This window comes from Anabrus simplex, chromosome 1, assembly GCF_040414725.1.
Source record: "Anabrus simplex isolate iqAnaSimp1 chromosome 1, ASM4041472v1, whole genome shotgun sequence".
NCBI classification, from domain to species: Eukaryota; Metazoa; Arthropoda; class Insecta; order Orthoptera; family Tettigoniidae; genus Anabrus; species Anabrus simplex.
In genome coordinates, this window is record NC_090265.1 from 686,453,121 (window position 1) to 686,476,664 (window position 23,544).

Consider the following 23,544-nt stretch of genomic DNA (forward strand, 5'->3'; position numbering starts at 1 on the left):
TAAAGTCTTTTCTATTTGCACTTGCGATTTCAGATTACGCTTTCTACATGAATTAAATAAAGTAAAATCTGTAATTCCTTCTTGTAAACACGTAAAACTCACTTGAAATTAAATCTGATCTTCTGGTGTAAGGTTCTGAGTATTGTCCTATTTTTTGTGATTTTTTTTTGCTAGAGGCTTTACGTCGCGCCGACACAGATAGGTCTTATGGCGACGATGGGATAGGAAAGGTCTAGGAGTTGGAAGGAAGCGGCCGTGGCCTTAATTAAGGTACAGCCCCAGCATTTGCCTGGTGTGAAAATGGGAAACCACGGAAAACCATTTTCAGGGCTGCCGATAGTGGGATTCGAACCTACTATCTCCCGGATGCAAGCTCACAGCCGCGCGCCTCTACGCGCACGGCCAACTCGCCCGGTTTTTTGTGATTTATTATGCACTTGGCGTAAATATCGTAAATTAAGAGTTTATGATACACTTTCGCTATGAATGAAACACTCAGTTGAAATCCTGAAGTCCCAACAAGTGAGAAAATACAACATTACAAGAGCACACTTATTTGGAAGTCTGTCCTTACTTTTGAGTGTCGTAAAGCGTTAATTTTCCAAGTTTATGAAACATTAAGTAAGTGAGCTTTTGATGCTCTTTGTCAGTAATGACACTGTTTATAAAAGTTCTGTTCAAAGTTAGAATTATGTCTTTGAATGGAAAAAGCACTGATATCACCTGACGTACGCCTTCTTGTTGAGCTCGAACAGTTTAATACTGCTCTGCAAGCAGCAATCTGGAACTCAGCTAACATCCAACACCACGGTGTTCCATAGTACCACGTCCCTGGAACTGTCCCTATGATGTGGCATATATATTTTAATGTGTTTATGTACTCATGTCCATGCTCAATCAATAGGTTTTAGTTTATTCTACCATCACTACTTTTAATCAGAGCTATTTTAACGCAACATACTGCAATATATTTTACTTCCATTTTTTTATCAGACATCCGGATGCTCTTAAGTAACTTCTTTGTAATTTATCCTATGACTGTAAATTTGTGTGCTAGCTGATGATGGCCAAGATAGGTCGAAACCGGTACTAGTGTAATAATTCATCCACAATAAATGTATTGATCGGTGGAACATTTTTCTTATCTATTACCCTCAAAGTTATGCGCCGGGTAACTGCAATTTATGCTGCTAATAGCGCTATGCGAGAGTGGTCAAATGGAAATATCCTTTTACATGGAGGGCAAGTGCTACTTTACCCTTAGGTGGTAGAACCAGCCCTACATGTATGCATTCTCAGATCAAGACAAATACACAATGTGTCTACCCAGAGAAGTTCCATCAACAGAACCAGATATACTGCAGCAAGCTGAAACACTTACTGGGGAAAACATAACCACATTGTTAGGGACCCATGCATACCCGGCATAGGTATAACCAGTTGACCACATAATAAACACTCACAAATGCTGCAGAAAGAAACACTATTATGGAAAACCCAATTTCACATATTAGTCCGTCAGCCATACTTGGTATTTCTTTTCCAAAGATCACCATAACAGCCAAACAGAGTAAACTTGACATACATGAACTGACAGAAACAGAGTGCAATCAGGAGAAATATAATTCATAAACGGGGGTGTGATCTTACAGAAATCTCTCATTCATGTTCATTACCCTTGTACAGCAATAAAAAAAATCAAATAACACCTCATATTAGAAAATTAGTCGGTACATTCTGGCATCAGTGGATGAGATCAAGTTACCTGCTGACAGGAGGGTCCAAATACTTTGTCGAACATAAACTTCCTGGAATTCTTGTCAAAAGGTCGTTCTCTAACCAGCAGCTCTCTTGGTCCAGGATAATCGATAACATTTTTACATTTCTCATTATTACTCAGGGGCCTGAAAAATTAACAAATTATCCACTTACTAAATGATAAAGAGGTAAATAAAACAATGAGGGTAACAATAAAGCACAATAGGTAATGAATATTTATACATACAATCAGGGCATCCCATCCCAAACATTACATCTACATCCTGTATCATGTGAATCCTGCACAACACTGAAGAAAATACATAACCAAAAATCTTTTCCAAAATTATGTGCAATGTATCAATATACAGAACAGCTTGCTTATTTGACAAACGTGCTGGCTGGATATTGAATTACTAGGAATGCCTATTAACAAGGAAAGAGAAAAAAGACAATATTGTGAATGCCTACAGATGCAGTCTTGATACAATTTATATTTGTGCTCACTGTATAATGCAATTAAAAATTTATGCATAAACGTATGTTTATAGAGATCTGAAGAATGAAATTAAACTGAATATACAGTATGTCACTGCCAAAATAGTTAACAGTCTTATTGTTATGGATATTGCTGCTTTCAGTATTCAAATAATGCATTGTTAGCTACATACTCTGTACGCAACAGTAATCCCGTCTATTGGAGATGAGTGGCAACAGAAAAGAAAGCACATCACAACAAACAACGGTCAATGTAATGTTATTGTTGATCAAGTTTATGACCTTTCTATATTGTAGGCCTTCACATTTAGTTTTCTTTCGAATCTGTGACATTACGGCATCTTATAAAATTATTTATAGCGTCAATTGTAGTTGCTTATTCCCTGACTTTACATACCAATTTTCATTAAATTCCGTTCACCCATTTTCTCATGACTGCGCTGATATGATCTTAAGCAACAAAAATCCAAATTCATGAATCTCTTATCATACCCAGTACGGCAAAAATTTGTAAACTATTTAATTTAATACTATATAACATCAGTTATGTAGTATTTATCGATAGGACTACTAATAACAAATATTTAAGAACTAAATTTTATGGTTCTCCTGAACTAGTACCATTTCTTTCAGCGTAAATAAAATTATTTATGGCCTATATTGTAGCGACTTATTCCCTGACTTTGCATACCGATTTTCATTAAATTCTCGTTAGCCGTTTTCTAGTGTCACCATTTAATCAACAATACAACACCTGGTGTAGATTCATTGATTTGTTAAAAAAAGTGCAAAGCAATCTGAAATAATGAAAATTGTTACTACCGAAATGAATACTCTATACAGTAATTTTTTTACAGTACTGTATTTTAATAAACATGCAAAGTCAATATTGCCTGCAATGCACCAAATCTATCATCTGCTGTAACTATTCTCAGAACTGCTATTGTCAAGGTCGGAGTCATCTGCTTCACCCTTGACAGAAACACTGAATCCACTGTTTAATGGCCTGTTAGATCAAGTTCAGCATCATCTGATTGTAGCCACTCGTTCACCTCATACTGGTCAATATTCTCAAATCCTGGAATTTGTTTCACCATCTGTAACAGGTTGTCATTTTCCTCATCTTCCAAAAAAATCCCTTCATACAGTTTGTTTCAGGAATTATTAAGAGTCACTGATATAACCTTTTCCCAGGATTGGGCACACCAACAAATCACGTTTCATGATCATAGTCATCAACAAATCCGTGAGACTTCTACCGGATAATTCGCAATCACTTAGAATACATCGTAGCAGAAACGCATGATAATGGCGTAATGCTTCCAGAATGCCCAGGTCCATGGGCTGAACTAAGCTTGTCACATTAGGAGGCAGAAACCGAACAATAACACCGCTTTCCAACTTCCCTATGCCTTTGCTGGCAGGACATAGTGTTTACAGTGCACAATGTCTTCTGGTATAGGCTAGAGCAATTTTGTTACTTTCATAGATCTGTCTCTGTCATCCTTGGCTTTGACAATATGAAAGTGACTGAGGTATGAGCGATGCTAGTAATACCAATTCTTTATGCAGCCAGTCCCTGCTATGAATGGTGTGAAAATGTTGCTCATAGGGTCGGTTGATGCATTTCAGTGGGCTTGGCAGACTGATATGTAATAGCAACTCTGGCTCGGTGGGGAAAGCAACGGGAAACTACTTCACCCACTCATTTCCCTAGTACGCCTCTTCAGTGATGCCTGAGCCATCTATGACAGCTGATGGCAGAGCTGTTGAGGATCCCACCAGCGGAAGCGCTGACTGACTGACTGAATATACATACATACGCACACCAACTTCCCTGGGTGTTTTTTTTATAATATGCTTCACATCGCACCAAAACCGATAGGTCTTATGGCGACGGTGGTACAGGAGAGGGCTAGGAGTGGGAAGGAAGCGGCCGTGGTCTTAAGGTACAGCGCCAGCATTTGCCTGGTGTGAAAATGGGAAACCACGGAAAACCATCTTCAGGGCAGCCGACAGTGGGATTCGAACCCACCGGATAGAGGCCGCACTTAAGCGCCTGCAGCTATCGAGCTAGATCCCGAGTTTGTTAGGGCATTTTCAATCAATAAAGTTGCTTTTCTGGGCAATTCCTTATACTTCAAAAAATATTTAAATCTTGGTACAAACTTTCTTCGAAAAGTTGTGATGACATACAGGCACTTTTTGAGCTCTATAATAAACTGGCAAAGCAGTGGTAGCAATATTTTTAAGAGCTACAGGGTTTATCGATTTCCCTATGTTAGATGTAACTGACGAATGCCATATCTATATATAATAAAAAGTTGATCGAAACTAAAGTCAGTCAGTACGGCCATTCTATCCGGTCGAATTCCTTCATTTTTGTAACTGAAAGGTATTCATGCACAGATTTGTCATCAGGCACTATAAATCACTTAACCTCCACCTTCCTCAAATTATTTCATTTTTTCAATTTTTTTGTCTCATGGAAGTTATCATATCTTTGGCTCTAATTGAGGTACAGAGTTCGTTTTGACCTAAGAACACTCAGTGGATCAAGATCTTTCATTTCAGCTCCTACCTATTCAAATTGCTAGATTCTGAGAAAAGTTACGAGTACATTTGTCTCAATGACGAAGGACTTTTTAATAGTTCGGCGCGTAGTGTTGTTCCAAGGAACGTTTAATTCAATTTCTTTGTGTAATGTATTTTCAATTGTTTTCTTGACACAATATTACATACTATTACCTCAGCAGATCATGTGCTTTATTTCGTTAAGTCGGAACTTTGCAAATACATCCGTGAGGATAGTAACGAACAACACCATACATTGTACATTGCGGGCGGAGCTAGCGGGAAACTGCTAGTCTATTTTTAAATCTATCTAGCCATCCTGAACTAGCCTTGAAGTCCTTTCCATCATCCCCTAACTTTGTAGCCAATAATTTAGCCTTCTCTTGAATTATGGGACCGAATAACAGTATTCCTTTTTCAAGTTGTTGTGTGAAACAAATACGGTTTCATGTACCTTTTAATACCCGCCCTCCTTCATAGCTTTGCAGTTAAGTATCTTAGAGGAATGCTCAATTGATGTAGATATTGTCCTTACCCAAACCGCCACTGTTGACACAACTCCATAATCCACAGCAACATTTTGCAACATTTCAACATTTTCCACCTATCTTGCGGCTTCAATTTTTTTAATGCTTACAACATTTAGTTGACATACAATAAGCATGCACTTGCCACTGTACTTTTTAACACAACTGATTACTTTATACTGTACCTTGCCAATGCATTTCAAAAGAAGCCAGTCCAGATGCCTGGGACAGTGTTGGTCAGATACGAATAAGATTAGATACAGTACCATTATGAGCAGGTTGTTTATGTTGCAATGGGGTAAGAGAAGCTTTGGAATTACAGTACAGAACTGCAAGGCCAGTGGAACAACCTTGGGCGAGAGAAAGGGATGTATGGAGAAGGGTACCTGGAATTCCCTGGTTTCGTAACAGAAGCTGCAGTATAGTCCGAACAGTAAATAAGACTAAACTCCCGCAACTGAAGCAACATTACCACAGTCTGCATAATCTTCATGACTAACAACAACCACCCCCAACTTCATCCACAACTTTTTCCACCTCTGTGGGGTCGCGGGTGTGAAATGTGTTGCACATATTGATTTGGCTCTATTTTGCGGCCGGATGCCCTTCCTGACACCAACCCAATACGGAGGGGCGTAATTACTATTGCGTGTTTCGGTGATGGCTGATAGTTTAGTGTGTTCTCTGAATACGGAAGTGTTGGGATACACACACTAACACCCAGTCCCCAGGTCAGAAGAATTAATCAGACGCGATTAAAATTACATTACATTACATTACTTTACATTACTTTAACAACCCCATCGTTCAATGTATTCCACCACAAATTCGATGTTAATCTGTACATAATGTTACAATTTAAGTCTAATGTTATTATATTACTTTTTATTACGACATTATTATTCTTTTAACAACTTTGATCATTCAAGCTCAGGGCCCTGACCTAGTTTTTGTACATTAACGGCTGATGATGTTCGCTATGCCGAACGAAACATGTCCCATTATTTAAGACACCTCATGATTATTTTATAATTCAATGAGCGTTTTGTATTGTATTGAGTAGGTGGTTGTAAATAAAAAGATTTTATAATTTTAATAAGCGATTAAAATTGCCGACCTGGACGGGAATCGAACCCGGGACCCTCTGAACCGAAGGCCTCAATGCTGACCATTCAGCCTATGAGTGGGATAATAATAATAATAATAATAATAATAATAATAATAATAATAATAAAAGTCCTGCTAGTTCAAAAAAAAAATTTATCATGGAATGAACTAGAGGGTAAGAAACTGCTGTTTCATGGTACACAAGCATTCTGGTGTAAGTCATAATATAAAAATAAGGTTTGCTAGCAGCTCTCAGCACATACAGTATAGCAAGAGAATTACTAATACTGACAACTGAGAACAAGCGGGTAAAAAAAAAAAAAATATTAAAATACAATTTTGCCGTGTACCATGAAAATTCACATGAATGTTCCTTGCTACATTATCCATAAAAGTGTGCATTACTTTTCTGATTGCAGTTCTGGTTTACCAGCAAATAAATCAAACCTTACAATTTCAATAATTTTACAAAAAAATAAACTTCTACGAGATCCTATCTCCATAGTAAATAATATGATCTCGAAAATGATGCAGTTTCATTTATAAAAGAATAAGGTACTACATTATTTGAAATATGTGGTATCTGGATGGGTTTGATACGCTTGACATTAGAATATTCACATAATTTGCAAATATTGGACAATAATATCTATGAAACTAGTAAAGCTACACTGATCAAATTTGGTACATATATTCATACTACCACAATTTGAGCCAACCAAATATTAAGGTGATATCTTAACATTTACAGGAATTAGAAACTTCAGTCCGTGTCCCTAACAGATACATTAGAGAACATATGTTTTAGCGTCAAATGAACACATTGTGTGACGGGGTTCCGATTATAATTATGAAGAGTCTGGCAAAACCATGGAATTCTTAATGGATTTACAATTGGAAAATGTATAATGTTTCTAAAGAAATCATAGGATATAAACTTCATGGTTTTGATCCATATTGAATTCTGGCCACAATAATGATTATTAAATTAATGTAGTAATATTCCATCTTTTCAATACTACAACATGCAATAATTTTGAATTACATTACTAAACTAGAGAGTTTCGGCCTGGGCTAACGATCTTCAGCCTTAATGTAATACATGTAATAACTAAGCAAATGTATAAGCACACAGCTGACATAGAAACAAATGTACAAACACACAATTTGCATAAAAATCTGTGATGAACTATGTGTAAAATAATGTTGATTTTGTAGTCAGACCCTCAATCACCAAATCTAGTAGAGCAGTATTAGCAGTATGCAAGCCACTGGATGCCACTGTAAATAACCACCAGCTGACGCAGAACTGCTAGATGGTGTTTCCATATAAACCAACATAAATTAAATGAAATGTTCCCATAGTGCTTGTTAAAATCATGCTGAAACGCTGTTGGACATTGTCAGGACAGCGCTTGAAGATATGGTTAAAACTGACACATTCTTAATTTGTGGCTGGTATAAATTCACAATTCATTGCGGTGTCCATGAAGTTAACCTGAATAAATGATAGGTAAAATTAGATAAAATGAATTGAAGGAGAGGGCGTGTTAGTGCAACAATAGGCACACACCAATAGACCACGCACCACATGCCGCAACGAGAGGTAAGCCTCATAATCTATGCCATTTGACCAACATGCTCTCCTTCAATTCATTAATTTTAACTATCAACAGAATCAACATTTAGCAGTTCCCATTTGGCAACTGAAATTGTAATGATTAACAGTGATGGAACTAAAAATTCAATGAATATTAATGCAAGGAAGAGTCTGGATGATGAGCATACTCCAGATGCTAAGAGCCGATTGCAGAAACGGTATTTAGACGATGTCTACAGTTAAACAATGCGTAAGTATGGCTGCCGCATTGCAGAGACATTATCACTTAGACACTGTCTAAAACCTAAGTTCAACTGGTCATGTTTAAACACTGCCAAGAGGACTGTTTAAACTCAAAACGAGAAAAGTGAATCACAATCAGAGGTTATGTACGATCAAACATGTAATTTGTATTATGTTGAGACGATTCCGGGAAGAAAGGTTAGTCCGACAGCCTCTCTGTGGGTCGCGCACTGCTAAATCACAGCAATTCCGTTTGACATGTACGGGGAGATAGATCGTAAAATAAGGTTTCGCTTTTCGAGAGACTAGTTTCTTGATATTGACAAAGGGACAGGCCAGTAATTGTCAACTTGAATACAATTCTTGGAAACTGAAATATTTTGTTATATTCATGGATCATCAGAGGACTGTCACATACATCAACCGGGATTCAAGTAAACAGAAGGGTGAAAACTAAAAAATGGGTTGTATGGGTTTTTTATATTTATACATATACAGTTGAACCTGACTTATGCATATAGCAAGGGGAAGAGAATAAACTACTTGTAACTCAGAATTACTTAGAAATCAGACTTACGCAATACATCACATATTTACCGAAAAACCGATGAAATAGACCTACATGTGTAAATAAATAATAAATACATTAAGACAGAAAATATTATTTGAACTTGACCCAGCCTTAAAGAAATCAGATAGTTTGGCTTGTTTCACTGTTCTTGCATTAAGAGTATAAATCTCCTCTAAAAGACTTAGTCATGAATTCAAAGCATTTTCACTACAATTTATTGCACTGATGTAACGCCTACACACTTAGATTACACTTAACACTTCACTCAGTTCAGATGTCAAGATTCAAGTCGTTATCTCCACCTCCAATGTCACTATCGCTTGTAGCTGGTCCATCACCGCCGCGTTGTTGGCATACATTAGCAATAATCTCTTTATCCGGTAGTTCTCCACATACAGCCAGATTGTCATCGAAATGCAACCAGCTTTGCGGAAACTGTTGCTGATTGTGGAGGATGACACCTGCTTCCAGGCAGTCGAAATAAAGTCCATGGCTTGTAAGAAATTAATTGAAGAGAGGTTCATTTCCTGCATTACTCAGTGTTATTAAATGTTGAACCAACATTTTTCTATAATGCACTTTGAAATTTGCAGTGATGCCCAAATGCAATGAAATGAAATGGTGTATGGCTTTTAGTGCCGGGAGTGTCCAAGGACATGTTCGGCTCGCCAGATGCAGGTCTTTCGATTTGACGCCAGTAGGCGACCTGCGTGTCGTGACGAGGATGAAATGGTGATGGAGACGACACATACAACCAGCCCCCGTGCCGACGAAATTAACCAATTATGATTAAAATTCCCGACCCTGGCGGGAATCGAACCCGCCACCCTTGTGACCAAAGGCGAGCACGCTAACCATTTAGCCATGGAGCCGGACAATGATGCTCAAATCAAGTTGTTGTAGAACACTGGTACGGTTAGGAGGGAAAATTCCATTCGGACATTCTCCAGAACGATTTGAGGTGGATGTGTTGCAGAACGATCCATAAGAAGAAGGATCTTCTTCAGTTTCTTTTTCATTTTAATGTCCAGTGTTTTCAACCACTGTTCCATTGGATTCATATTCCTTAGGTTTTTTTTTCGCACCCTTAAAACACCTCGGATTCTTCGATTTTCCTATCACAAGTGGAGGAAGTTTGTCAGATCCATCTGCATTGGTGGCGAGAAGTACTGTTACACAAATTTTACTTTTCTTCCCTCCATGGCATGAGTCGCCTTTTTCAGTTAATGTTTTATTAGAAGGAGATTGTAGAATAGGCCGGTCTCATCACAACTGTAGATGTTTGGAGGCTGATAATCGTTTACGATACCCGGCAGAACCTCTTATTTCCAGTGTTGCACATGACGTCGTCCACAGCTTTTTAAATCACCGCAAATTGTTCTCCCTGTGATTCCATGACGATTTTTAAATCCTTGCAACCATCCTGATGAAGCCTTGAAAGCAGCAGTGATAATCATTTTAGCTAAATCTATCGCCTTTGCCTTCAGCATGTCTCCACTAATTGGTAGAGCTGCAGCCCGCTTTTGCTGGAACCATGTGAAAAGTACTTTCTCCAAATTTACGTACCTTCCATCTTGCTGACGGCTGCGCTTTGCTGATTTTGAACCTAGTTTTAAGAACTAGTCCAAAATAGAGTTTTCTTTACTGGTGACCTTTTGTTTTGTGTGGATTAGGGTCCAATTCTCATATAACTTTTCCTTTTCTGTTCTCCATGGCTAATCAAAAGCAACTGAACGACACATCTACTGTTCAGCAGTAAACACCAGATACCGGCATCGTGGACATTTTACTTCTCCGTTGTTCCCACGAAAGGAATTCTCATATTCAAACAAATTTACTGTATTTTCTTTTGTTTCCGCACCAAAACCACCCACTTTGCTTATAATGTATCTTAATCTTTGGCGGCGTGTCAAAAATGACGAAGGTATAGGAGGAGCGAAGGGGACTCGCCTTTGTTAAGCCGCCAGTAAGTAAGGGTCAACAATGTCACTCGGCGAAACTCTGTTCTGTTTCAGCATCAAAAGCCAATTGCTCTACTTCCGCCTACGCCAACAAAGACGAAACTTCGTAAATACAGTAGTTTCTTTTTTAAAAGCACATTCTCATTACAACTGCGCAAAACTCAGTTATATTTCACTGGCACTTAATAGGTATAACAGCGAATTACCTATAAACGGATTACGTACAAATAAGGTTTAATTAACACGCTTTTAAATTACATTTTGCCGGGACCTAAAGGAAATTACGTACAAATACGAATTACGTAGAACAGAGTTACGTATAAAGCAGGTTCAACTGTATATATAAAATCGTACAAGTTTTTGGCAACTATCATATAGGAAAAGGCAAGTGGTGGTGATTATTGTTTAAAGAGGACTGGGGAAGAAGAGCCGTGGCCATAATAACAGCCCTAGTATTTGCCTGGTGTAAAAATAGGGAAACTACGAAAACAATCTTCAGGGCTGCCGATGATTCGTTTCGAACCTATGATTTCCAGAATGCAAGCGACATCTATTTGGCTCGTACAACACACACTGTTACACATTACGATTGCTTCATCTCCCCTTTGTCGAAGCCACCGTATTTATGAGTAGGTTACACTCACTGTAACAACGCTATAATCAAAGCTATACTTCCCTGAACGGTGGCGTGTCATCGCTTTAGTGTCGGTAATGAGATTTAATTTCAACCGAAAGCGATACTCTTATCTGAGGGCAAGTCATGCTCATGGTTAGCCATATTTGAGTAATGTATAGGAAGACAAACAGCTGACTGGCGTTCGGCGAGCGCACCAACGAATTTCATTGGTTGCGACACGCATGAAAGATACTTCCATCTCCACTTGCAAACCAATATTGAAACTTTAAGGGATGTCTAGTTAAACTTCGACTGAACATTGTTTATGCAATGGAAGATCGTGCTCGATTTAGACGCTGTTTAGGTGGATGTTTTCTAAAGCTTGAAACTGGTCATTGTTCCTGCAATCGGCCCTAAGAATTTAGAGCCTCACATTTTACACATATTTCATCCCAGATTTTAATGTCAGTTGTGTGTTTGTACATTTGTTTTTATGTCAATTGTGTGTTTGTACATTTGTTTAGTTATTAGATGTATTACATTAAGGCTGAAGATGGCCAGCAAAGAACAAAACTAGCCCCTAGTTTACTAATGTGTAATTAAAACATACATACATACATAATCATTATAGACTGTTATGCCTTTCAGCGTTCAGTCTGCAAGCCTCTGTGAATTTACTAAACGTCGCCACAATCCTCGATTTGCAACTAGTGTTGTGGCCTCATTTAGTTCTATACCTCTTATCTTTAAATCGTTAGAAACCGAGTCTAACCATCGTCGTCTTGGTCTACCTCTACTTCTCTTACCCTCCATAGCAGAGTCCATTATTCTCCTAGGTAACCTATCCTCCTCCATTCGCCTCACATGACCCCACCACCGAAGCCGGTTTATGCGTACAGCTTCATCCATCGAGTTCATTCCTAGATTAGCCTTTATTTCTTCATTCCGAGTGCCCTCCTGCCATTGTTCCCACCTGTTTGTACCAGCAATCATTCTTGCTACTTTGATGTCTGTTACTTCTAACTTATGAATAAGATATCCTGAGTCCACCCAGCTTTCGCTCCCGTAAAGCAAAGTTGGTCTGAAAACAGACCGATGTAAAATAGTTTCGTCTGGGAGCTGACTTCCTTCTTACAGAATACAGTCGATCGCAGCTGCGAGCTCACTGCATTAGCTTTACGGCACCTTGATTCAATCTCACTTACTATATTACCATCCTGGGAGAACACACAACCTAAATACTTGAAATTATCGACCTGTTCTAGCTTTGTATCACCAATCTGACATTCAATTCTGTTGAATTTCTTACCTACTGACATCAATTTAATCTTCGAGAGGCTAATTTTCATACCATACTCATTGCACCTATTTTCAAGTTCCACGAAATTAGACTGTAGGCTTTCGGCACAATCTGCCATTAAGACCAAGTCGTCAGCATAAGCCAGACTGCTTACTACATTTCCACCTAATTGAATCCCTTTCTGCCATTTTATACCTTTCAGCAGATGATCCATGTAAACTACAGCAGATGATCCATGTAAACTACAAACAGCAAAGGTGAAAGATTACAGCCTTGTCTAACCCCTGTAAGTACCCTGAACCAAGAACTCATTCTGCCATCAATTCTCACTGAAGCCCAATTGTCAACATAAATGCCTTTGATTGCTTTTAATAATCTGCCTTTAATTCCATAGTCCCCCAGTATTGCGAACATCTTTTCCCTCGGTACCCTGTCATATGCTTTCTCTAGATCTACGAAACATAAACACAACTGCCTATTCCTCTCGTAGCATTTTTCAATTACCTGGCGCATACTGAAAATCTGATCCTGACAGCCTCTCTGTGGTCTGAAACCACACTGGTTTTCATCCAACTTCCTTTCAACGACTGATCGCACCTTCCCTTCCAAGATGCCAGTGAATACTTTGCCTGGTATACTAATCAGTGAGATACCTCGATAGTTGTTGCAATCCTTCCTGTTCCCTTGCTTATAGATAGGGGCAATTACTGCTTTTGCCCAATCTGAAGGTACCTTACCAACACTCCACGCTAATTTTACTACTCTATGAAGCCATTTCATCCCTGCCTTCCCACTATACTTCACCATTTCAGGTCAAATTTCATCTATTCCTGCTGCTTTATGACAATGGAGTTTATTTACCATCCTTTCCACCTCCTCAAGCATAATTTCACCAACATCATTTTCCTCCTCCCCTTGAGCTTCGCTGTTCACAACACCACCAGGATGATTTCCTTTTACATTGAGAAGATGTTCAAAATATTCCCTCCACCTCTCCAGTGATTCCCTGGGATCTATTATGAGTTCACCTGAATTGCTCAAAACACTGTTCATTTCCTTTTTCCCTCCCTTCCTAAGATTCTTTATTACTGTCCAGAAAGGTTTCCCTGCTGTTTTACCTAGCCTTTCCAGGTTATTACCAAAATCTTCCCATGACTTCTTTTTGGATTCAACAATTATTTGTTTCGCTCTGTTTCTTTCATCTACATACAACTCCCTATCTGCCTCGGCCCTTGTTTGGAGCCATTTCTTATAAGCGTTCTTTTTACGTTTACAAGCTGCTCTCACTTCATCATTCCACCAAGATGTTCGCCTTTTCCCGTCTTTACACACAGTTGTTCCAAGGCATTCCCTGGCTGTTTCTACTACAGCATCCCTATATGCCACCCATTCACTTTCTATATCCTGAACCTGCTTAATGTCTACTGTTCGAAACTTCTCACTAATCATATCCATGTACTTCTAATTTCCTCGTCCTGGAGATTTTCTACCCTTATTCGTTTGCAGACAGATTTCACTTCCTCTACCTTAGGCCTAGAGATACTTAGTTCACTACAGATCAGATAGTGGTCTGTATCATCGAAAAATCCCCGGAAATCTCGTACATTCCTAACGGATTTCCTGAATTCGAAGTCTGTTAAGATATAGTCTATTATGGATCTGGTACCCCTAGCCTCCCACGTGTAGCGGTGAATAGCCTTATGCTTGAAGAATGTATTTGTAACAGCTAAACCCATACTAGCACAGAAGTCCAGTAAACGCTTCCCATTCCCATTAGCTTCCATATTATAGTATTGAAAAGGTGGACCATTACGACATTAAGAATTGTGTTTCTAAAGAAAAACTCATTTTTTTAAGGATGTTTAGACTAGTTTTGTGACGTCTGAAAAAAATGTGTTCAGTTTTCTAGATGTACTCTTGTTTTGTCATGATTACAGGGGATTTCCTTTATCAAGGAATATTGATATCCTATTTTACATTTAAGATTATTTGAGGTTTTGATAGGAACTTGATGAACTTTTGAAAGTTTGTTATGAATTATACTGGGCAGTTTTTTTAATACGGATTTCAAAGCGAAACTCATCTTGTTTCTCAGATTTTAATTTTGCAATAGCTTGTTCAGCTTCTGCTATAATAGCGATTGTGCTCCTCAGTTTAGACTGCCTTTGCCAATTCTGTTTAGGGCCTTTCTCTAGGACGTTAATTACAGTGTCACCAAAGTGTGCATCTGTTACGATTTTGTACCAGGTGGATAAAAAGAATGTTCTAGACAACTGCTTTAGAATCCTGCACAAAGCAATTTGAGGGTAGAGTTTGGCAGCAGCTCACCTTGACACGTTACGATCTTCAGTTCTGTCTGTATCTGTATGCTCCACTGAAACAATCTTTTAGACTGTAATAAATGTACATTACTTTGCTTATAACTGTATGAAATGTGCATGCAATATCTGTCATGTAGTGTACAGATACAAAATACCTACATAATATTGTTGAATTAACACTATTCCAGAAAATCCCTCTACATTATACGACTACATAGTAGAAGTCATGCAAATTAAGGTTTTAAAACATGACTTCAATTTAACACCACCCTCCTTATTGTGCCATCTACACTTAGGTGGAACAATGGCATTGTAACTAGGAATAAATGTATTTAGTAATTCTGTGGCAAATGGAATGGTTTCTTACACAGGTATACTCAAAACTTAAGAGCAACCTGACAAACTCGCTTGAAAATTAAATTACCTAACGGATGTATTAAATATTTCAAGTTATGAAAGATTTTCAAGGCCGCTTGGAACATCACAAGCTGCACCTGCTGAACGGACAAGGTATAGCAGCTAAAGGCCGAGTTCTCCTGTTTCCAGGAACGCATGTCTAGCGAGCTTAAAGACATTACACAGAAACTAAAATATATTGAACAGTGCCTCAAGTAACAGGCTTAAAGCCTTGATGGAGCCTAACAGTACAGCCAGTGGAATTGTTTAGTGCAGCATGGTATTCCAGAGGAGCACTGTGTAGAGCAAGTTAAATGTATATACGTCTGATATAGACTGCTGCCACCAATTAGGAGTTCTTAACACATTGGAGACAGCCATATCTGAATGTGCTACCCTCCAGAAATCGCAGGATTTTTTATGCTTTTTGAAAATTTTTCAGTGCTAGGGTATGCCATGATTATCACAACTCCTGGAATGCATAGAAAGATCACACTTTCCTCTACATAAAAATGAGTTAATTATCATAGTAGTGCAGCAATTTTTAAATATAATTTATGAATACAATATGTTTTACAAACGAGAAAAAAATCTGACGCAGCTATGGGTACCAATTCGGTTAATATTTCGAAATTTGACTTTTTGGGCACATCTACTGAAACACACTAATACAGATTCTAACCTAATTGGTCAATTTGCACCGATATCCTTGTTTACATCCAGGAATTTCCATTCCCACTGTTCTTTGTTTGATGACGGGGTTGCATCGAGTTGCTGCAGGTACATGGGAAACACCCACATTTTTAGGAAGTGATGTAAAACAGTATTACAGAACCCAATTCACGGAAACGATATAAAACTACGTTACACTTCACACCAATTTGAAATTAGCTCATTTTCTGCATTTACTAGCCTGAAGCGCCAGAATCATCATTTTTACTCAGTGTGTAATAGTTATCCTCATCCTCATTTTCAGGAGTCGTGTCTTCCAGAAGCACATTGATTATGGATTCGTTGTCGAAATTACGTACACTTGAATTAGACATTCTAAATATTCACAAGAATTACACAAAAAAGCTTGCCTCTCGAACACACACTCTTCCTGCCCACATGTACTGTACATAATTTCCCGTCCATTTCACAGCTGAGAGTCAACGATGACGCAGCCTTAGGTTATGTAGGAACGTGGCTGTGTTATCAATGCCTTGAAAGAAGAGCTCTCGACTTATGCTCATAACTAGTATATTTTATGCTAATAGAAGCATTCAACAGTATCCTAGTGAATTCACAGCTCGCTGAAACAGCAGCTACAATTTTTTAGCTACAGTGAAATCGTGCCCGTAGTTTCTCCGAGCAGCGTCTCCAATGTGTTAAACTACAGCTCAGGCTGTTTCTATGGGCTAGCACCCTATAATCAAAGTTCACGAAGTTATCGACTGGGACAGATTTTGGAGTGCTAAGCGACTGTTAAAAGAATGGGTTTTCTACTGACTGAATACATACATATCCCAAGTCGTACCATCTTAAGCGATGGGTCGGCAAATGAGGCTCTTCCACTAGTTCAGGTCTCTGAACTTCTCTCCTTCGATGCTTTCGTAAGTATGTCCTCGCTGTTCAATGTCAATCTTCACCGTGTCCTTGAACCTGAACCTTGGTCGCCCTCTTGGTCATAGGTCTTCAAGTTTTAGATCATACATTTGTTTCGGTAATCTGTTATCTCCCATGCGTCGCATATGTCCATCTCAGTCGCTGCAATGTTATTCTGTCCTGCAGTCTTATAACTTGAGCCTGCTTGAGGATTTCCTCATTACAGACTCTCTCCCTCCGTGTTTTACCAATCATGCTACAGACAAATCTCATTTTGCTGCCTGGATTCTACTGCCATCTTTATTTCTCAAGGTCCATGTTTTGCAACCATAGGCAGGATTGGTACGTAATAAGTTTTATATATGACTTACATTTTGTTAGTATTTTCTTGTTCCATGTTATGTCTAACTATTTTGTAGAAGTTGCTACCTGTCTGAATTCTGTGGGAAATTTCCTTGTCTCTAGAACCAGTATCGGAGATAACACTTCCAAGATATTTGAATGGATGGTTCATCTGTAGCTGTCTCCCCTCCATTTGAATGTGTCCCACTGGTTGTCCATATGTTTTCATGACCATAACCTCACTTTTCTCTTAGCTGAAGATGAGTCCATATTCTTTAGCAGCTTCTGTCCAGGAGTTTGTATGTTCTTGAAGGTCTTCTTTAGAGTCTCCCCACAAGCATATATCTTCAGCGAACAAGATAACTTTCATTCTCTTACCTCCAATGGTTTGGCACACTTTTCTCTGAATCTCGTTCATCACAGTGATGAAAAAAAAAAAAAGAAGAGACAAAACACCATCCTGTCTTAACCCAGATTTTATATCAAAGGTTTCAGTCATTCCTACAGGTGTTTTGACTTCACTGCGGGTATCTTCAAACAAAATTTTGATCCTGTGTATCATGTCATCCTGTATTCCAATTTTCTTCAGTGTTTCCCACACCTACTTTCTGTTCACAGCATCCAATGCTTTCTTGATATCCAGAAAGGCTAACCACAAATCTCTGTTGTGTTCGTTGTATTTTTCCATTAACTGACAGATGGTAAAGATTAAATCAGTTGCTGATCTCCACTTTCTGAATCCATACTGTTCTTCAAAGAGGTTCTCTTCAATAAGGGGTCTGATTTTATGTTTTATGATTCATAAAGTCTACCAACTTCAGGTGTTAAAGTGATGCCCCTTTATTTGAAACATTTCTATCTCCTTTCTTGGAAAAAGGGAATTATGATGCCTGTTTTCCAACCAACTGGTACGTCTCCTTCTTTCCAGATCTTACGAAAGAGTCTGTATATCCAATGTTTTCCAGAAATGCACATAGCCATGATCATTTCTCCGTTAATTTCATCAGTACCAGCTGATTTTTCAGTTTTGATGTATTTCCAGGCATATTTCACATCATTGCATGTTAAGTCTAAACCGTTGTCAGAGGCAGACTTGTATGAGATTGTACTGTTTGTGTAGGATGCATGCAATTGCACATTTAGCAATTCATCAAAGCAAGTCCTCCAAGTCTCTTTGATCTTGTCTTCAGTGATCAGATCTTCATTATCATATCTTAGGTATTTGGAGTGTTCTTTATTTCTATTTCTACTTTCCATCATTCCATATAACATTCTCTTATTACCATTAACATCCTCTTTCAATTCATCACTCCACTTGTTCAACCACTTCTCTGACTGAATACTGAAGGATAAACTGTTTTAAACAGGGTGCGCGATCACTTCAGGCTAGGTTGGGTGTGGAAACAGGATGGCCGCATTGTGTTTAAGGACAATGGACTGAAAATGTGTTAGCAACATGGTACAACTAATAAGCCTATTGTGAGCAAGCATGAGTGACTGGGAAAATAACAGTTACATAATAGCGTGTAATGTTTGTGTATGTCGAAGTGATAGTGTGTGTGAAAGTCATTGTATGAAACTTTCTGGAGGTGCTTATGAAAGAACCAGGGTTAGTAGATTGTATTTTTCTGTTGACTATGGCTAATAAATGAGTCTTCCTTATACCAAACACGTATCCGTGATGTCACTGACCCAATCCCTTTTCACTGTCAACTGCCTTCACATCTACCTTTCCATTCACCAGCTGTTGCAGAGATATTGTTAAGGAACCGTTAGCTCACCACCAACATTTTCAGAGTTGTCACATCAATGCATAGTCACTCGTAAGTCACTTCAATAAAGTACAGGCACTGTGCCTGACCATATACCTGACAGCCTAAATTAAGATGTAAAAAGAAAGAAAGATAGGAGAGAAAGAGAGAATACCTCCATACTCCTTTTTGCACCAGTTTGTAGTTTAAATGTTTCCCTTTGGAAGAGAAAATAAGTTGGCAGTAGTGGAAATTACAGTCCAGATCTGCAAGTCCTTTGTATGAAGGGAAGGATCAGCAACAAAGTTTGGAGGTAAACTTAGCATTTTTTGTAAGGAGTTGTAATCGAGCAAGCAAAGTGGAAGGATGTTTAGAAAGTAAGAGCAGACATGAGGACCGCTATTCAGCAATACGGAGCAGTGATAGGTTGTTGGTATGTGTGTAGTGGACTTGTCAGTGCTACTGAATACGGTACAGGAAATCAGACAGGTCTTACCACAATACTGGTGGCAGCTTCGGTAGTGGCAGTGCTACTGGTCATAAGAGGTGTAGAAACGAACCCTGGTTCCGGTCCTACTGGTGCCGTTCGATGGGAAGAGATTGAAAAGAAAGGAGGCTTGCCAGGCAGAGCACACCAGGGAACTTCTACAGGAGCAAACTAAGGAATTAAGATAATTAAAGGATTGCATAAAAGAAGAACTAAAGAATGTAAGAGATAATGGTTCAGAACAAGGAAACAAAGCTTGAAAGACAAGGTGAAGGAAATGGATGCAGAGATAAACGAACTGAGGTGGCAAAACAGAAAGCATCAGCGGGAATCCCGTAAGAAAAACTAATCTTTATATACGGGTTACTGGAGGATGCCAACGAAGATCTGGTAGTTAAGTACTACATCTAATAAATGGAATTCTGAAGATCAGCAACAGGAAAGCAAAGACTTTTTTTTTTGCTAGTTGCTTTAGGTCGCACTAACACAGATCTTATGACGACGATGGGACAGGAAAGGCCTAGGAATAGGAAGGAAGCGGCCTCAAGGTACAGCCCCAGTATTTGCCTGGTGTGAAAATGGGAAACCACAGAAAACCATCTTCAGGGCTGCCAACGGTGGGGTTCAAACCCACTATCTCCCGGATGCAAGCTCACAGCTGGGCGCTCCTAACTGCACGGCCAACTCGCCCAGTCAAATATACACTAGGTCCAGCAAATGGAGAAGGGAATTTGCAAGCATCCAGTGAGAGTGAGGCCTGTTTCAACCATAAAGCCCTGTACAGACAGAGACATTTCTTGCGCCAGAACTGGCACAATCTGTTGTTACCATTTATTGTACAATGTACTGGTATGCCTTCTGTCAGTAGCACATGAACACACGATACCTTTAAATGGTACAAATTCTGTCAGGAAAATGGCTGATAATGAAATAGATTCGGTGGCAGCTGCCGTACAACCTGTTATTTCTGTGGTGATTTTGCGACGCCGCCGAAGAAGAAATTACGCTGGATGAGTAGAAGATGGTAGACAAGACTGGATATTATGGCGAGACGAAGGTGGACATGAATTACATAGTCTCTTGAATGATGAGCTGAGGACAGAGGACACTGATTCCTACAAGAGCTTTTTGAGGATGAATGAACAGGCTTTCAACAAACTGCTACAGTTAGTTGCACCGAAGCTCACGAAAAAAAATACAGTCATGCGAGAAAGTATTTCTGCTTCATGGAGGTAAGTACCAGAAAATTCTGAGTGATTAAACCATGCATTCTTGGAACATAACCTCGCCATTGACTGTATGATTATCTTTATAGGTTGGTACTTACTCTCCAATTTTTAGCAATAGGATAGAGCTACAGGAATTTAATGTTCTCATTTCGAATTCCCGTAAGTACAATCTCTACAATTGAAGGTCCCACGGAATAAGGGTCTATGACACAAAACTAAATTGTTCAGGAAACAGAAAAAACGTCTGAATATAATGGGAAAATGAAAAATATGTATTTTGAAATAAATCAGAATGCTTAAGGACCACTTGAAAACTGAATGATCACAAATTAACCTCATTAATGTAGTAAAAAAGCACTTTCTGATTTTGAAATCATGGAATAAGGGTCTAAACCACATTTTCACAGTTTAATACAGTGTTACTTATTGCGAGACGAATCACTTCAAATCACTACAGAATCCTCTGAATTCTTGAGACATATTGTCACAAATCTTCAGTAGGTCATTCTTTTCTCTTTCTTAATGGGCAGTGTTGAGCCGTAGAGTTGTGGCAATTATTGAGGCAGGAATAGTGGCTGATTCCGTCTGTTCTTGACACCTTTAACTAAGGTATATCTTTCCCGAGGAGCAACCTAATTGTGGCATCTTCGCATAAACACAGGTGTGGGGTCATCTTCAGAAAACTTCAATCACATTGCTTCAGTAACCTTGAATTTAGGGTCTCTGACCAACATTTCGCGTCTTTGTCTGTCCAGAGTTCTGACTTCAGACTAAACATGTCTGAAAAAGTTATTTTACATACCTGCAGTGAACTACTGTCACTACCTTTTGCTGGAACGTGGTATTCAAAAGAAGGTTTCCGACGTGAAGTGGCATCTGTACTCTGATTATACCTCCTTTTCGGTTCAGAGATCTTGAGGCACTTATTCACAAGAAACAAAGACTGCTCATTAAGGTCCATGGTATAGTATTCTGTCCACTACTACTCCTTTTCACAGTCAGTGAGCTGAATACACCCATTCTTGTTACAGAACTCTGGATCACACACACAGCCCCGAAACAACGAAGCAGAAAATTATTATAATGTTATACCCTATAGCATTTTTTTTTTTGTTATTTGCTTTACATCGCACCGACACAGGTAGGTCTTGTGGCGACGATGGGATAGGAAAGGCCTAGGAAAGGGAAGGAAGCGGCCTCGGCCTTAATTAAGTTACAGCATCAGTATTTACTTGGTGTGAAAATGGGAAACCACGGAAAACCATCATCAGGGCAGCCGATAGTGGGGTTCGAACCCTCTATCTCTCGATTACTGGATACTGGCCGCACGTAAGCGACTGCAGCTATCGAGCTTGGTCTATACCATTTTACCGTAATGATAATTAAATGAATGGTTTGTATAATGCATTATGTAACAATGACCAAATTTTTTCTAAGGACCTTCCTTAGCACAACATAACCCATTTATTATAGACCCTTATTCCACTCACCTGTTGTGGCCTCGTTTCTGCTTCTTTTATAACGCCTTTCATTGTTGTATAAGCCTCACCCCTATTACGTTTCCTTTTACGTTCATTATCCTTCCAGTTATCCATATTTATCTTAGATTTTCTGGTTTTATTTCAATTTTTTTATCTCGTTGGACGAAACATTCAACACACTGGCAGCCATCTTGAATGAGTGGCACAGACCCTTCTTCCAGGCAAAGAAGTTTTTTAACAGATAAATGACATATTTCTGTTAAAGTTATGACTATCATAGTTCGCATGCAATAACCTGAGATGTTATAGACCCTTATTCCGCAAAAAACTCAACTTGCCGAAAAATGTGGCTTAGACCCTTCTTCCGGGAGGGGCCTTCAATTATTCCCAAGACGTGCGCAACAATTTACCACAGCTTGAAGGAAACGTACATGAAGGTATGCCCGTATTTTTAATTCAAAATTTAGTATAATTTAAATTACATTTTATGTGTTTACCTGATATTTTTATGCTAACGTTTTTTCTCTAGTTCCCATCAACAGAAAACGAATGGAGGCAAATATCACGGTGGTTTGAAGAATTATGGAACTTTCCAAATTGTCTTGGTGCCTTAAACGGAAAGCATGTAGAATTCTGACCACTTATTTCTATAATTACAAGGGGGGAAATAGCATTGTTTTGCTTGCACTTGTAGATGCACAGTACAGATTTATTTTTGTGGATGTTGGTTGTAACGGCAGGACAAGTGATGGACGTGTATAAAAGAACAGTCCGCTTTACTACATTGTTACCCACAACACAAACAATTTTCCTCCTCCAGAAATATTACCTGGAACTGAAACTGCAACACTTTACACAATAGTTGCAGATGATACCTTGCCATTGCATGAACATATCATGAAACCATACAAGGGCAATCTTACTCAACAACAGAAAGTATTCAATTATCGTTTAAGCAGGGCAAGAAGAACATCCGAAAACGCATTTGGAATATTGTCCAACCGTTTCAGAATTATAATGAAAAAACAGAACTTCCAGTTGAAACTGTAGAATTAATAACATTGTCTGCATATGCACTGCATAATTTTTTATTGGAAACATGCGGTAACAAGTACATGGGACAGTTGGAAATGGAAGATACAGATACGTGTCATTACTCCAAGAGAATGGAACAATGGTCTTATCAGGATTGATA

General features: G+C 38.8%; 1 protein-coding gene across 1 annotated transcript in view; it reads right to left on the reverse strand.

Annotated features, from left to right (window-relative positions):
* LOC136857321 (kinesin-like protein Klp61F) overlaps window positions 1-23,544 on the reverse strand; it is a 191,024-nt gene that overhangs the window by 144,677 nt on the left and 22,803 nt on the right. Inside the window, exon 2 of the mRNA XM_068230098.1 lies at window positions 1,766-1,904. Within this exon, the coding sequence (XP_068086199.1) occupies window positions 1,766-1,904 (139 nt within the window). The remainder of the gene's footprint in view (window positions 1-1,765; window positions 1,905-23,544) is intronic.